Source organism: Aotus nancymaae, unplaced genomic scaffold (genome assembly GCF_030222135.1).
Source record: "Aotus nancymaae isolate 86718 unplaced genomic scaffold, 86718_ANA_hifiasm-v0.15.2.pri h1tg000062l, whole genome shotgun sequence".
NCBI classification, from domain to species: domain Eukaryota; kingdom Metazoa; phylum Chordata; class Mammalia; order Primates; family Aotidae; genus Aotus; species Aotus nancymaae.
In genome coordinates this window covers 5981876-5997818 of record NW_026988476.1, presented here as the reverse complement: position 1 = coordinate 5997818, position 15943 = coordinate 5981876, and the positions used below count along the sequence as shown (strand labels likewise).

Genomic DNA, 15943 nt, shown 5'->3' with positions numbered 1-15943 from the left:
GTATTTGTCTTTCCATGCCTCACATATTTCACACATAATGTCATGTCCTCCAGGTTGATTCATATTGTCATAAATGACAAGATATCCTTCTTTTTAAAGGCTGAGTGGTATTCTCTTGTGTGTGTGTTCTTGTATGTGTGTGGGTGTGTCACATTTTCTTTATCCATTAGTCCTTCAGGGAACCCTTAGGTTTTTTCCGTATCTTGGCTATTATAAATAATTCTGCAGTGAACATGGTAGTGCACTTATCTTTGACATACTAATTTCATTTCCTTTGGATATATATATATACCCAGAAGTGGATTGCTTTGGATTTTATGGACATTTTAATAATTTTGTAATCCATGGACACAGGATATGTTTCTATATATTTCTGTCTTTTTCTCTTTCTTTCATGAGTGTTTTATAGTTTTTCGCGTACAGATCTTTATCTCTTTTGTTAAATGTATTCCTAAGTATTTTGTTATTTTCAATGCTATTGTTAAGTGGGATTATTTTCTTAATTTTTCATATAGTTCACAGTGTATAGAAACACAACTGATTTTTATGTTTTTGTTTCCTGCTACTCTACTGACTTTATTGGTTCTAACAGTTTTTTGGTAGAGTCTGTAGGGTTTTTTTATTTATTAGATTATGTCATCTGCAGACAGAGACAGTTTTCATTCTTTCTTTCCAAGATGGTGCCTTTTCTTTTTTCTGCCTAATTGCTCTGGCTAGCACTTCCAAAACTATGTTCAATAGAAGTGGTGAGAGTGGGCATCTTTATCTTGTTCCTAATCTTAAAGTAAAACCTTTCAGCTTTTAGCTGTTGATTATGATGTTAGCTTATGTTGAGGTACATGCCTCTTATACCTCATAAGAGTGTTTATCATGAAAAGATGTCGTATTTTTCATGTAAAAAAATTTTGTATTTTATCATGAAAGGATATTCATATATACCTTTGAGCTATGTATTCTACTTAAATGCTTTTTCTTCACCTATTGAGATAATGTTTTTATCCTTTGTTCTGTTAATGTGATGTATTGCTTTTATTGCCTTGTATATGTTGAACCATCTTTGCAGCACAGTGATAAATCCTACTTCATCCTTTTAATGTTCTGATGAATTTTGGTTTGCTAGTATTTTATTGAGGATTTTTGTATCTATATTCACCAGAGATGTTGGCCTGTAATTTTTTTTTTTTTTTTTTTTTTGGTAATGCCCTTGTCTGACTTTTGATGTCAGGGTAATGCTGGCCTCTTAAATGAGTTTTGAAGTATCCTCTCATTTTCAGTATTTTGGAAATGTTTGAGAAGGAAACTACTCAAATTCTTCTTTAAATATTTGTAGAATTCACTGGTGAAGCCATCCGGTTCTGACTTTTAATGATCTTTCTCAAAATTTAAAAAATCTTCACAGCTTTGAGCAATTAATTCTACTTTAATTATCTGCCTCTATCACTCTTCTAATAAGGAAGAATATTTTCTGAACATATACTTTTACCTATAAATTTCAGAAACTTTACTTATCTACTTTTATAAATAATATCGGATTCTTTATTGAAAGTGTGTACATGAAAACAGTGACTGTTCTAATAGCCACTTAATAAATATTTGTAGAATGAATGAGTCAAATCACAGTCATTGCTGTTAACTATTTCCGCCTTATTTTAGGAACTTATAATCAAAACCGTATTAAGCTCGGCAAGAGATGAGCCCTCTGGTCCTGCACGGTAGGTAGGATATTCTTACATTGAACATAAGTATTCTGTGTTTGGAATTTTAGAAGTTGACTGAATTTTTATAGCAGCCCAGATTGTTTTAGATACATTAAAGCCATTCTGAATTATAAGTTTAGTTATTTCAATGATTAAGTACTCTTACTTTTTTTCATGATTTAAGTACTAACCTTTCTTGATAAACAAAATGCTAGTCACCTTTTTCAATAACTTCACTGTTTATCTCTAAAATAATGTTTTAATTTTATTTAAGTACATTTTATTGTTCAATTATATTTGTCATCGTCTTTATGCCGTACCTTGAAATGCAGTAGTAGGTACCCAATAAATTTTTTAATTGAATTAAAAGAAAATACTTTATTATAGAAAGTAATGTATCTAAGAAAATAATTTTAATGGTTATAAATATTTGATCAAGATTTTTAAAAATAGAATATAAGTAATAGTTTTAGATTTTTTTCTAAATGTCTTAAGAAATAAAAGCTGACATTTTCTCTGTTTTACAAAATCTCTCCGAAAAATTTTGAGATTTAAATTAGCAGGTTGCTAGTAGCACACCATGTTCCTTCTCTTCCCCAAAATAACATTAAGTCGTGTTTTATATTTCTTGATGCTAATTCAAATAGTATTTCATTTGCCACAACATTAGTCTGTGCTACTACTCCTCAGATTTACATCTCTGCAAAGCTCCTGTTTTCCAATCATCTACACATTTTTTGACCCAAAGTTCAAAAGGTACAGATCATGGCTTTGACTATTTAGATTTTGATTCTAATTTAAATCTTTTTCCAGTGAATAAATATAATGTACAGTGAACTATTTATTTAAAATAAGCCATAGCTCCAGTTTTAAAAAATTTAATTGCATATTTTTCTCACTTACTAGCCAAGCTAACTAAAAACAAATATTTTTGAGAAAATTATTCTTTATGCTAATCCCAATTAAGTTTACAAGGGTTTTCATATAAGTTTACAAGGATTTTCATATAATATTGTTTCATTTAATTCCCATCACAATTTTGAGAGTTTAAAGAATCATTCTCTTCTTCCGGTTTTGCTAGCCAGATACGGATATATAGGAAGTTAACAGTAAGTCTCTAAGAATACATAGCTGTGGGGGGCAGGGGATAGAAGCAAGCTAGGTAGCATTTTTAAAAAGTCCTTTTAGAACAGAACCCAGGCACTGTTCTAAGTACCTTATATTTATTATCTCATTGAACTTTGTGATAACCTCTATGAGACAGGTATAATTTTCATCTACCTTTTAATAGAAAAGAAAACTAGAACCCAGAAAATTTCAATAACCTGCTCTATCATCTAGATATGACAGAACCCTGGCAGTTTGTCTTCAGAGTCTTATTAGATGCACAACTAATAAGTGGCAATAACAAGTTTGGCCCTAGTGCTTAAAGACTATAGATCTTTTGCTTTTAAAAAAAAAAAAAAAAAAAAAACATGTTGCCTCTCAAGTAGAAGAATATGGAAGCCTGAAACATAGCTGCCTAGAGGTAGACCTGGGAATCATTAACACAACTTGTGTTATTGAGAGTATGGAAAAACCCCAGAAGTTGAACATAAGCATTGTCTCAACTTGTTTTTCTATACCTTTTCAGTATATCTTTTTTTAGAAACTTACACCCCCAGGCCAGGCATGGTGGCTCACACCTGTAATCTCAGCACTTTGGGAGGCCAAGACTGGTAGATCACCTGTAATCTGAGCAGTTTGGGAGGCTAAGGTGGGTGGATCACCTGAGGTCAGGAATTCGAGACCACCGTGGCCAACATGGTGAAACTCCATCTCTACTAAAAATAAAAAAAATATTAGCCAGGTGTAGTAGTGTATGCTGATAGTCCTAGCTACTCAGGAGGGTGAGGCAGGAGAATTGCTTGAACCCAGGAGGTGGAGGTTGCAGTGAGCCGATATCAGGCCACTACACTCCAGCCTGGGCAAGACAGAGTGAGAGACTCTGTCTAAAAAAAAAAAAAAAACAGAAAACTTATACTCCCAGTCTGAGCAGGAGCAGAGAGTTGAGCTATATGCTGGGAATAATCTACATTATTTTTACATCTTGTGGATGGGGATATAAGAAACTGTACGTGCAAGAAATACCTCCTCTTTCCTTCTTTCCTTCTCTTGTTACAATAAAAATTGTTAAACATTTGTACTCCCAGTCTCTGCCTTTAGTTAGCTGCATCCAAGGAGAGCTTTACTTCACTTGAGAGTTTATTGTTGCTTTAGGATTATAGATGTTTCCATAGCTAAACCTGAAACTTGGTTATTTAGTGCTACAAATATTACCTAGGATTTATGGGTGAACAACAGCAGGGAAAAAATAAAGTAGTAGACTTCGTCTAGAAGACTTTCAGGTAATTTTGATAGTAAACAGTTTGGTAGCCTTAACACACTCTAGCCTGAAAGAAGAGACTTAAGAACTTCTGATCTGCTATGTTAAGGAGGAAAAATCTGCATTGAATTTTTCTGAAGTTTAGTATTCCACTGAATTCAAGAATATCGGTATCGGGACATGGCACATATAACAGGATACTAAAAGAAGGTGACTGTTTTTATACTAGTACTATTATACACTTTATCAGAAACCTAAACTTGAACACACTAATAGAATCCTTACCCATTCTAATCATTAAATAACTCTCTTCAAGCTGACACCCAGCTGAAATTATATTGCTGCAGAAATGAAGGTTGCAATCCATTGGGGAACAGGATAAAAATCCTACAAGTTCTGTTTCTGTTGGATTTTAAAATAAATTACATAAAATTTATGTTCTCAATTTTTAAAAACTAATTTAAAGCTTGCTGTGTTAAATGTAAAAGATACAAAAATATTTAATGTATTCCATCAGCTTCATGTTTTTACTTAAGTTCATTGTGCTGTTGTCAGTCAATAAAATTACACTTTCCCCATTTTGAAAGCAGGTTATATTTTGCTTTTGAAGTTTTATAGCAATGTCAGTCTGTTGACATGGATTTTTAAAGAACGTGTGTGGTATCCCAGCCTGTAGCCTTGGTAGTAAATTGTAATAGAAAATTAGGCTCAGGAGTTTTGGAATTGTGCTGTCTTTATGCTTTCTCTTCTTTGGTTACCAGTTAATGTTTAGAATGACAAATTCATTAATTCACTTAAAATAGTGCATGTTTATTCTGTGTCAGTTGATTGTGGTTGGTGTTTGTGGTGGTGGCTTCATTTTATGTAACCGTTGTTTGCCTTTTTTGCAGGTGTGTAGCACTTTGCAGTTTAGGTATCTGGATTTGTGAAGAACTAGTCCATGAGTCTCATCATCCTCAAATTAAGGAAGCTCTGAATGTGATTTGTGTGTCCTTAAAGGTAAAGAAAACTGTTTAGTGAAATATGTTAAGATAGTAGAGAATACATGGTTATTTTTTCTCCAAATATTAATTATATCTTGTATAACATTTAGTAAATGTTTTTGTTACTTTATTCTATTATTTTCTTGATCCTGACTCTTTCTTTAAAAATTGTTCTATTTCTTGAATTTAGGGTATTTTTATGGTGACCCATTTTATCCCAACTTTTTATGTATTTGGCTTTCCCCTAAGCTATACATGGTACACTTCTAAAAAAGGAAACCCACCATTGAAAACATACAGGGTTTTTCTGGGTTTTTTTAACTAGTATTTTTGTAACTTACTATTCTTTGATCTTTAATACCACTCCCTGAACTCTTGAGCTGTTCAGTTTCTTTGCTTTATCTTTTTCAAGTGCCTTCTTTGTAGACAGAACAAGATTTTGTCAGTAGCAATAATGTAATTATTTGGAGAGTCTGAATGAGTAAATGAGTACTTTTTGTTTATGAAAGGATGCATGATATTATTGTTGTTTTAATACTTGTAAATAAGACTCTAAAGATATAAAGTAGCTAATATATATTTTTAAATAATAGTTACTTGATGTATATTTCTAAGTATACACTATGAGGCACGTTGCTAGACAGAGTGAGGGATAACAATAGGAAAAAATTATAAATACTAGCTTCAAGATCTTAATAAAGCTGAAAAAGATTGAAATGAGAATAATAAAACATAAAAACCTGAGAGTACTAAAAGGTTATATGATATAAACTGAGTTAATAATATAAAGTGCTGATTGAGTTTAGAAGAAACAGAAACCACTTTGACTTAGTTATCAGAGAAGACTGTAAAAGAGGAGACACATTGGGGTTTGAAGTGTGGGTGAAATTTGGACACAGAGAAGCATAAAAAGTTTGTCTTTATGCCATTGGGGAGTCATCTGAGTTTTAAACATAATGTCAGGATCAGAACAGTGCTGTAGAAGATTAATTTGGAAGTGTGGTGAATCGTAGATTGGAATGGGGCAAAGATTGATAATTGCTAATAAGAATAGTGGTTTAGAGGCCATTGCATAAATCCACATGAGAAAATGCAACAAAACCTAAATGAGGACAAACATTACAAAGAAAAATTAAAGTTGTATGTGTCTTTGGAATGTGTTGTGATTTTTTTATTTTGCAACTGGAGATTTACCTTAATCACTCATAAATGTAGGATGACACAAAATGTATGACATGTAAAATTTTTGAGCAGATAATACGTTGATGAGAAGTTCACCAAGAAAATTTTTATAACAATTTGTTTATTATTGCAGTTTACTAATAAAACGGTAGCCCACGTAGCTTGTAACATGCTTCACATGCTGGTTCATTATGTGCCTAGACTTCAGATTTATCAGCCTGATTCTCCCTTGAAAATTATACAAGTAAGTAATTTCTCATTTACTTATTATGACCTTATTAAAATTTTTTTTTCGATTTGGATACTCTGAACTGTAAAATTATTTAATAGTTTTAATTTTCTTTTGCATAGCTAAATAATGACTATCCATGTTTTTTGTGGTATCAAAGTTCATGACAGTTTTCTTGTCTTTTATGTTAGAAGATTGTAATCCTGGTTTTGGACAAAGTAAAAGCACTAGAAACAATTTATTAGGCCAAGCCCGTTGACTTATGCCTGTAATCCAGGCACTTCAGGAGACTGAGTTGGAAGCATTCCTTGAGGCCAGGAGTTTGAGACCAGCCTAGATAACATAGCAGGACCCTGTCTCAACAAACAGTCAAGCAAAAAACAGTTTATCAGTTGTAGTGAAAATTAAATGCTATGTATAAACTTATGTCATCATCTTTATAAACATATATGCTGCTTCATTCCCATTTCATTCCCTCTTAAGTGTGGAAAACATAACTGTCATTCCATTTACCAAAATCAGAACATTATTATTTTTATTTTCTCTTTAACCAATCATTTGTGAATTTTTGTTCTTTTTAATTCAGTGTCTCCTGTGCTTCCTACAACATCTGAATATTTCAGTCCTTCATTATTTCTTTCCTGAGATACTGCTATAGCATTCTCCTGGTTTGTGTGGTCTTGCTCTTCACGTCATCATTCACATTTACATGACTCTTATCGTATCACTTACCCCCCTAAAAAAATCTCTGATTTTCCTTTGACTATAAAATAAAGCCCAAATTCTTTACCTCTGAATTCAAAGCCTCCAGAGGAGAACCCAACAGTTTTTTTAAGAATTATATACAGATTCCTTTGAAATGCCATGTTGTTCAGGCAACTGAGTCTGCTTATCATTTAAACATTCCCCTCGTTTTCTTCCTCCTATATGAAATGCCTTGCTTCTCTTGTCTAGTGCCCTCATCTTTCAGTGATTGGCTTAAATACCATCTCCTCAAAAAAGAAAAATTCCTGCCCAGCGCATTGGCTCACACCTGTAATCCCAGCACTTTGGGAGGCAAAGGCAGGTGTATCACAAGGTCAGGAGTTCGAGACCAGCCTGACCAACATGGTGAAACCCTGTCTCTACTAGAAATACAAAAATTAGCCGGGCATGGTGGCCCGTGCCTATAATCCCAGCTACTCAGGAGGCTGAGACAGGAGAATCACTTGAACCCGGGAGGCAGAGCTTGCAGTAAGCTGAGATTGCACCATTGCACTCCAGCCTGGGTGACCGAGCAAGACTTTGTCTCAAAAAAAAAAAAATCACTCTCCCTAATTGGAATTTATCATTCTTCCTGTCTCCATAACATTTTTAGGAAAGACAGAAACTTAATATTTATTAAACATCTACCATGTATCAGTCACATTTTCATATAAAACTCATTTAATTCTTCGAAGTTTTTTGAGATAGGTTATTCCCTTCCCTGTTCCCAGTCCCCCTCCTTATTTAAGATGAGAGAACTGAGGATTTAATAACTAAATAACAGTCACCAGCTGAGAGACTAAGGACTCAGACCCAAGTCCATAAGATTCTAAAGTCCATGCTTTTCCCACTCAGTCATCTTGCCAGCCTCTATTACAGCACTGAATGTAGTGAGTAAGTATTGCACTAGTGAGTAAAGTCTTTTTCTGTATAAAGTATATTTGGAGCAATTTTTCTACTTACTGCATTGAGGCAATAATTTCTTAAAATATAATAGCATACAATGCAGCTAAAATAAAAATGGAATAAATATATACCTATACATTTTTAACATATACATAAAAATATTAAATGAGACTAAATGATTTCTAGGGTAAATGATAACACCGTATATGAATATTTTACCTTCTTTTAATAATGTCTTTTTCATTTACTTTGTATTCCATACTTTATATTTATTCATATAATATTTAGTATATAATATATGTTAATTTTAAAAGCCACATTTGATTGGGCACGGTGGCTCACGCCTGTAATCCCAGCACTTTGGGAGGCCAATGTGGGCAGATCACTTGAGGTCAGGAGTTCCAGACCAGCCTGGCCTGAGCTTTGCCTGGCCAAGATGGCAAAACCCCATTTCTACTAAAAATACCAAAATTAGCCGAGCGTGGTGGTTCACACCTGTAATCCCAGCCACTTGGGAGGCTGAGGCAGGAGAATCACTTGAACCCAGAGCCAAGATCACTCCATTGCACTCCAACCTGGGTGGCAGAGTGAGACTCCATCTCAAAAAAATAAATAAATGGAAATAAATAAAAAGTCACTTAAAAAAAAAGGCTTATATTTGCATATATATATTTAAACAAAAGGCCTGGAAAGGCAATAGAGTAGATTTCTTCAGGTCATAGGATTACAGTGGTTTTTTTTGTTGTTTTGAGACAGAGTCTCTGTCACCCAGGCTCTCAAAGCAGATGTGAGCCACCGTGCCCAGCCTATGATGGTTTTTATTAGTCTTTTTCTTATCTATATCTTTTAATTTTTCTATAATGAACATATATTTTCTGTGTGTTTATACATATTGATTTGCCCCCTTTAATTGGGAAGAAATCCATTTATAGTTGACAGAATATATTTATAATTTTGGTTCTGTACATGAGGATTGTAAATAATAGATAGTTAAGTGTACTTGAAAAGCTTGCCTATTAAACGTTACTTTGAAAAAACAGTGTTAATGTGTTTAGGATAAATGTTTAGGATAAATTTGCAGCAATAGGTTTTGAATCACTTTAGCTTTAACAATTAAGTTTTAGGATGTACCATTAATTTGACATATATAGAGCTCCTTTTTAAAAATTTTCTTTTTGCTTACAGATTCTAATAGCTACTATTACCCATCTTTTACCAAGTACTGAAGCTTCATCTTATGAAATGGACAAGAGGGTAATTTAAATTTTGTTTGATGTTTAGTGTGTGGTTATTTAGTAAAATATTTGTATTTCAAAATTTTAAAGGTACATATATTTACATGGTAAAAATTCATTTTGTATTCAGAATCAACTATAGTGTGAAATATGTCTTTCTGTAATTTAAGTATAATTAAATTATGTTTTGGTTCACATTTCATGGTCATTTGATAAAGTCTTTTTCTCAAGATTGTAAGGAATCTTAGAGGACATTCTATCTACCTCTAATTATTTCACTACATTCTGCCAAATTGTGTTCTTACTTATGCCTGAAGATTATTAATTCTGAGGAATTAATCCCCTCTAAAGGCAGCCACTTGTTTCTATATAGATAAAAAGTAAAGATATCCTATATAGAGATATGTCACTTAAAAGAAGACATTTCCCCTGTCCGCCAAAACGTTCTGCTAGGTGACATTTACGTCAGTAAATTCATTATAACGGTTCTTTAATGTTTTCAGATGTTGTATTTACCAGTTCTAGAGTTTCTTTTTGTTTTGTTTTGTTTTGAAGTTTCCATATCTTACCCGATATTCTGCACTTCTTCATCAGTTATATACATCTTCTCTTATAAATTCTTTAACGTATTTATAATAATTAAAATAGAGTCATTGGCTACTAAATCCAATGTCTGAGTCATCACTAACTTCGTTTCTATTGAGGTTTTTTTCCTCTTGGCTATGTGTTTCATTTTCCTGTTACTATGTCTTTTTTTTTATTATATGCCAGACATTATACATAAATGTAGTAGAGACTGTAGGTCTGTGCTGTTCACTGTGGTAGCTACTAACTGTATATTGCTTTCAGTTTACATTAAATTTAAGGTTCACATTAAAAATTTAATTCCTCTTTTGCAAATATCAAGTGCTTAATAGCCACATGGGCAAATATACACTATTTTCATCATTGCACAAAGTTCTGTTAGACAAGGCTGCTCTAGATTCTATTAGTTTCCTTTGAGAATTACTCTCATCTCTTCCCTTGTCACTTCTCAGTCTTGAGTTCTGGTCTCCAGGTCTCCTTCCCCTTAACCATATTGTATTGAAATCTCAAGTTTGTTTTATTTACTGCTTGTGTTTTAGTTAATTTACAGAAATCTGAAGCTATAGTTATGTTTCTGTACCTATTCCAAGTTATTTTCGTTTGTGGCTTACGTGCAGCTTTTATACTTTTGTCCTTTCCTGCTATCTGCCATTATAATTTCTTACTGATTTCATGTGTTTACCTCAGAACTTTTTATTCTTTCCTTTCATATTTAGTTTAAATACCATCTGAAGAGATTGTTTAGCTCTTGATAAATACATTCTTCATCTTTAAAATAGACATATACTCCATTTTTATTTTTTTTATTTTAAATTTAAAAAAATTTTTTGAGACAGAGTCATCTGACTCTGTCACCCAAGCTGGAGTACTGTGGCTCAGTCTTGGTTCACTGCAACCTCTGTCTCCCAGGTTCAAGTGATTCTCATGTCTCAGGTACCCAAGTAGCTGGAATGACAGGTGTACACCACCATGCCTGGCTAATTTTTGTATTTTTATTAAAGACAGGGGTTTTATTATCTTGGCAAGGCTGGTCTCGATCTCCTGGCCTCAAGTGATCCACCACCTCAGCTTCCCAAAATGCTGGAATTGTAGGTGTAAGCTACCTCATCCAGCTTCCATTTTTAGCCAAGAGTTCTTCACTTTAATGTCTCAGGCTATGGTCTAGAATTCCTAATCCAGTTTATGAATAATATCTGGATAACTAATTGTTCATCTCCTTCTATATCATCTTTGTCTTCCAGAGGCCTAGCTATTAACATGAAAAAGCTATACTACTAAGTTTTTGTTTTCTTGCCTACTTAGTTTACTAAACATTTATTTATTATAAAATATGAGTGTGGCATTCTGCTAGGCACTAAACAGATAAACATGATACTCCCTGTTCTTGTAGAATTAAAAAATTAGAGACACAAATGAGGCAACATAATATAATAATGCTTAGCATAAAAAGTAGGAAAACGTACAAGATACAAGTTAGAATAGAGAAGGAAATAATTAAATATTGGGGAAAGGCTTGTTAAGGGAAAATTTTTTTTTTTTTTATTGCATTTTAGGTTTTGGGGTACGTGTGAAAAACATGCAAGGTTGTTGCATAGGTGCATACGTGGCAGTATGATTTGCTCCCTCCCTCCCCTTCACCTACATATGGCATTTCTCCCCATGCTATCCCTCCCCAACTCCCCACCCCCCCCGCTGTCCCCCCTCCCCCCCAACAGACCCCCGTGTATAATGCTCCCCTCCCTGTGTCCATGTGTTCTCCTTGTTCAACACCCACTTATGAGTGAGAACATGTGGTGTTTGATTTTGTGTTCTTGTGTCAGTTTGCTGAGAATGATGTTTTCCAGGTTCATCCATGTCCCTACGAAGGATGTGAACTCCTCGTTTTTAATGGCTGCATAATATTCCATGGTGTATATGTGCCACATTTTTCCTGTCCAGTCTATCATCGATGGGCATTTGGGCTGGTTCCAGGTCTTTGCTATTGTAAACTGTGCTGCAATGAACATTCGTGTGCATGTGTCCTTATAGTAGAACGATTTATAATCCTTTGGATATATGCCTAGTAATGGGATTGCTGGGTCAAATGGAATTTCTATTTCTAGGTCCTTGAGGAATCGCCACACTGTTTTCCACAGTGATTGAACTAATTTACACTCCCACCAACAGTGTAAAAGTGTTCCTATTTCTCCACATCCTCTCCAGCATCTGTTGTCTCCAGATTTTTTAATGATCACCATTCTAACTGGCGTGAGATGGTATCTCAATGTAGTTTTGATTTGCATTTCTCTAATGACCAGTGATGATGAGCATTTTTTCATATGTTTGTTGGCCTCATGTATGTCTTCTTTTGTAAAGTATCTGTTCATATCCTTCGCCCATTTTTGAATGGGCTTGTTTGTTTTTTTCTTGTGAATCTTTTTTAGCTCATTGTAAATTCTGGATATCAGCCCTTTGTCAGACGGGTAGGCTGCAAAAATTTTTTCCCATTCTGTTGGTTGCCGACTCACTCTATTGACTGTTTCTTTTGCCGTGCAGAAGCTGTGGAGTTTGATTAGGTCCCATTTGTCTATTTTGGCTTTTGTTGCCAATGCTTTTGGTGTTTTGGTCATAAAGTCCTTGCCTACGCCTATGTCCTAAATGATTTTGCCTAGGTTTCCTTCTAGTGTTTTTATGGTGTTACGTCTTACGTTTAAGTCTTTAATCCATCTGGCGTCAATTTTAGTGTAAGGTGTCAGGAAGGGGTCGAGTTTCTGCTTTCTGCATATGGCTAGCCAGCTTTCCCAACACCACTTATTGAACAGGGAATCCTTTCCCCATTGCTTGTTTTTTTCAGGTTTGTCAAAGATCGGGTGGTTGTAGATATGTTGTGTCGCCTCCGACGCCTCTGTTCTGTTCCATTGGTCTATATCTCTGTTTTGGTACCAGTACCATGCTGTTTTGATTACTGTAGCCTTGTAGTAGAGTTTGATGTCCGGTAGTGTGATGCCTCCCGCTTTGTTCTTTGTGCTTAGAATTGACTTGGCTATGCGGGCTCTCTTTTGGTTCCATATGAAGTTTAAGGTGGTTTTTTCCAGTTCTGTGAGGAAGGTCATTGGTAGCTTGATGGGGATAGCGTTGAATCTGTAAATTACTTTGGGCAGTATGGCCATTTTTACAATATTAATTCTTCCTAACCATGAACATGGAATGTTTCTCCATCTGTTTGTGTCCTCTCTTATTTCGTTGAGCAGTGATTTGTAGTTCTCCTTGAAGAGGTCCTTTACGTTCCTTGTTAGTTGTATTCCTAGGTATTTTATTCTCTTTGTAGCAATTGTGAATGGCAGTTTGTTCTTGATTTGGCTCTCTTTAAGTCTGTTATTGGTGTATAGGAATGCTTGTGATTTTTGCACATTGATTTTGTATCCTGAGACTTTGCCAAAGTTGCTTATCAGTTTCAGGAGATTTTGGGCTGAGGTGATAGGGTCTTCTAGATATACAATCATGTCGTCTGCAAATAGTGACAATTTGACTTCCTCCTTTCCTAATCGAATACCCTTTATTTCTTTTTCTTGCCTGATTGCTCTGGCTAGAACTTCCAGTACTATATTGGATAGGAGTGGTGAGAGAGGGCATCCTTGTCTAGTGCCAGATTTCAAAGGGAATGCTTCCAGTTTTTGCCCATTCAGTATGATATTGGCTGTCGGTTTGTCATAAATAGCTTTTATTATTTTGAGATACATTCCATCGATACCTAGTTTATTGAGAGTTTTTAGCATAAAGGGCTGTTGAATTTTGTCAAAGGCCTTCTCTGCATCAATTGAGATAATCATGTGGTTTTTGTTTTTGGTTCTGTTTATGTGGTGAATTACATTTATAGACTTGCGTATATTGAACCAGCCTTGCATCCCCGGGATGAATCCTACTTGATCATGGTGGATAAGCTTTTTGATGTGCTGTTGTAATCGGCTTACCAGTATTTTATTGAAGATTTTTGCATCTATGTTCATCATGGATATTGGCCTGTAGTTTTCTTTTCTTGTTGAGTCTCTGCCGGGTTTTGGTATTAGGATGATGTTGGTCTCATAAAATGATTTGGGAAGGATTCCCTCTTTTTGGATTATTTGGAATAGTTTCAGTAGGAATGGTACCAGTTCCTCTTTGTATGTCTGGTAGAATTTGGCTGTGAAACCATCTGGGCCTGGGCTTTTTTTGGGTGGTAGGCTCTTAATTGCTGCCTCGACTTCAGACCTTGTTATTGGTCTGTTCAGGGTTTCGACTTCTTCCTGGTTTAGGCATGGGAGGAGGCTACTGTCCAGGAATTTATCCATTTCTTCCAGGTTTTCTAATTTATATGCATAGAGTTGTTTGTAATAATCTCTGATGATGGTGTGAATTTCTGTGGCATCTGTGGTGATATCCCCTTTGTCATTTTTTATTGCATCTATTTGGTTATTCTCTCTTTTCTTTTTTATTAGTCTGGCTAGTGGTCTGTCTATTTTGTTGATCTTTTCAAAAAACCAGCTCCTGGATTTATTGATTTTTTTGTAGGGTTTTTCGTGTCTCTATCTCCTTCAATTCTGCTTTGATCTTAGTTATTTCTTGTCTTCTGCTAGGTTTTGAGTTTTTTTGATCTTGCTCCTCTAGCTCTTTGAATTTTGATGATAGGGTGTCAATTTTAGTTCTCTCCTTTCTTCTCATGTGGGCACTTATTGCTATATATTTTCCTCTAGAGACTGCTTTAAATGTGTCCCAGAGATTCTGGTATGTGGTGTCTTCGTTCTCGTTGGTTTCGAAGAACATCCTTATTTCTGCCTTCATTTCAGTGTTTATCCAGTCAACATTCAGGAGAAAGTTGTTCAATTTCCATGAGACTGTGCGGTTCTGGGTTGGCTTCTGAATTCTGAGTTCTAACTTGATTGCACTGTGGTCTGAGAGACTGTTTGTTATGGTTTCCGTTCTTTTGCATTTGCTGAGGAGTGATTTACTTCCAATTATGTGGTCAATTTTAGAGTAGGTGTGATGTGGTGCTGAGAAGAATGTATATTCTGTGGATTTGGGCTGGAGAGTTCTGTAAATGTCTATTAGGTTTGCTTGTTCCAGGTCTGAGTTCAATTCCTGGATATCCTTATTAATTTTCTGTCTCGTTGATCTGTCTAATATTGACAATGGTGTGTTGAAGTCTCCCACTATTAATGTGTGGGAGTCTAAGTCTCTTTGCAAGTCATTAAGAACTTGCCTTATGTATCTGGGTGCTCCTGTATTAGGTGCATATATATTTAGGATCGTTAGCTCTTCTTGTTGCATTGATTCTTTTACCATTATGTAGTGTTCTTCTTTGTCTCTTTTGATCTTTGTTGCTTTAAAGTCTATTTTATCAGAGATGAGAATTGCAACTCCTGCTTTTTTTTGCTCTCCATTTGCTTGGTAAAAATTCCTCCATCCCTTTATTTTGAGCCTTTGTGTATCCTTGCATGTGAGGTGGGTTTCCTGGATACAGCACACTGATGGGTTTTGGCTTTTTATCCAATTTGCCAGTCTGTGTCTTTTGATTGGGGCATTTAGTCCATTTACATTTAGGGTTAATATTGTTATGTGTGAGTTTGATCCTGTCATTTTGATGCTAGCTGGCTGTTTTTCCCATTGGTTGATGCAGATTCTTCATTGTGTTGCTGCTCTTTACCATTTCGTGCGTTTTTGGAGTGGCTGGTGCTGGTTGTTTTTTTCTATGTGTGGTGTCTCCTTCAGGAGCTCTTGTAAAGCTGGTCTGGTGGTGATGAAATCTGTGAGTACTTGCTTGTTCACAAAGGATTTTATTTTTCCTTCACTTATGAAGCTTAGTTTGGCTGGATATGAAATTCTGGGTTGAAAGTTCTTTTCTTTAAGGATGTTGAATATCGGCCCCCACTCTCTTCTGGCCTGTAGGGTTTCTGCTGAGAGATCTGCTGTGACTGATGGGTTTCCCTTTGTGGGTAACCCCACCTTTCTCTCTGGCTGCCCTTAGTATTTTCTCCTTCATTTCAACCCTGGTGAATCTGATG

At 35.1% G+C, this 15943-nt stretch overlaps 1 protein-coding gene across 8 annotated transcripts in view; it reads left to right on the top strand.

The window, feature by feature from the left end:
* The window catches only part of RALGAPA1 (Ral GTPase activating protein catalytic subunit alpha 1), a 297306-nt gene that overhangs the window by 174330 nt on the left and 107033 nt on the right, over positions 1-15943 (top strand). For all 8 annotated transcript variants that reach the window (XM_012469045.3, XM_012469051.3, XM_021674917.2 and 5 more), the window contains 4 exons: positions 1654-1712; positions 4953-5061; positions 6361-6471; positions 9292-9360. In XM_012469045.3, the coding sequence (XP_012324468.2) occupies positions 1654-1712; positions 4953-5061; positions 6361-6471; positions 9292-9360 (348 nt within the window). The remainder of the gene's footprint in view (positions 1-1653; positions 1713-4952; positions 5062-6360; positions 6472-9291; positions 9361-15943) is intronic.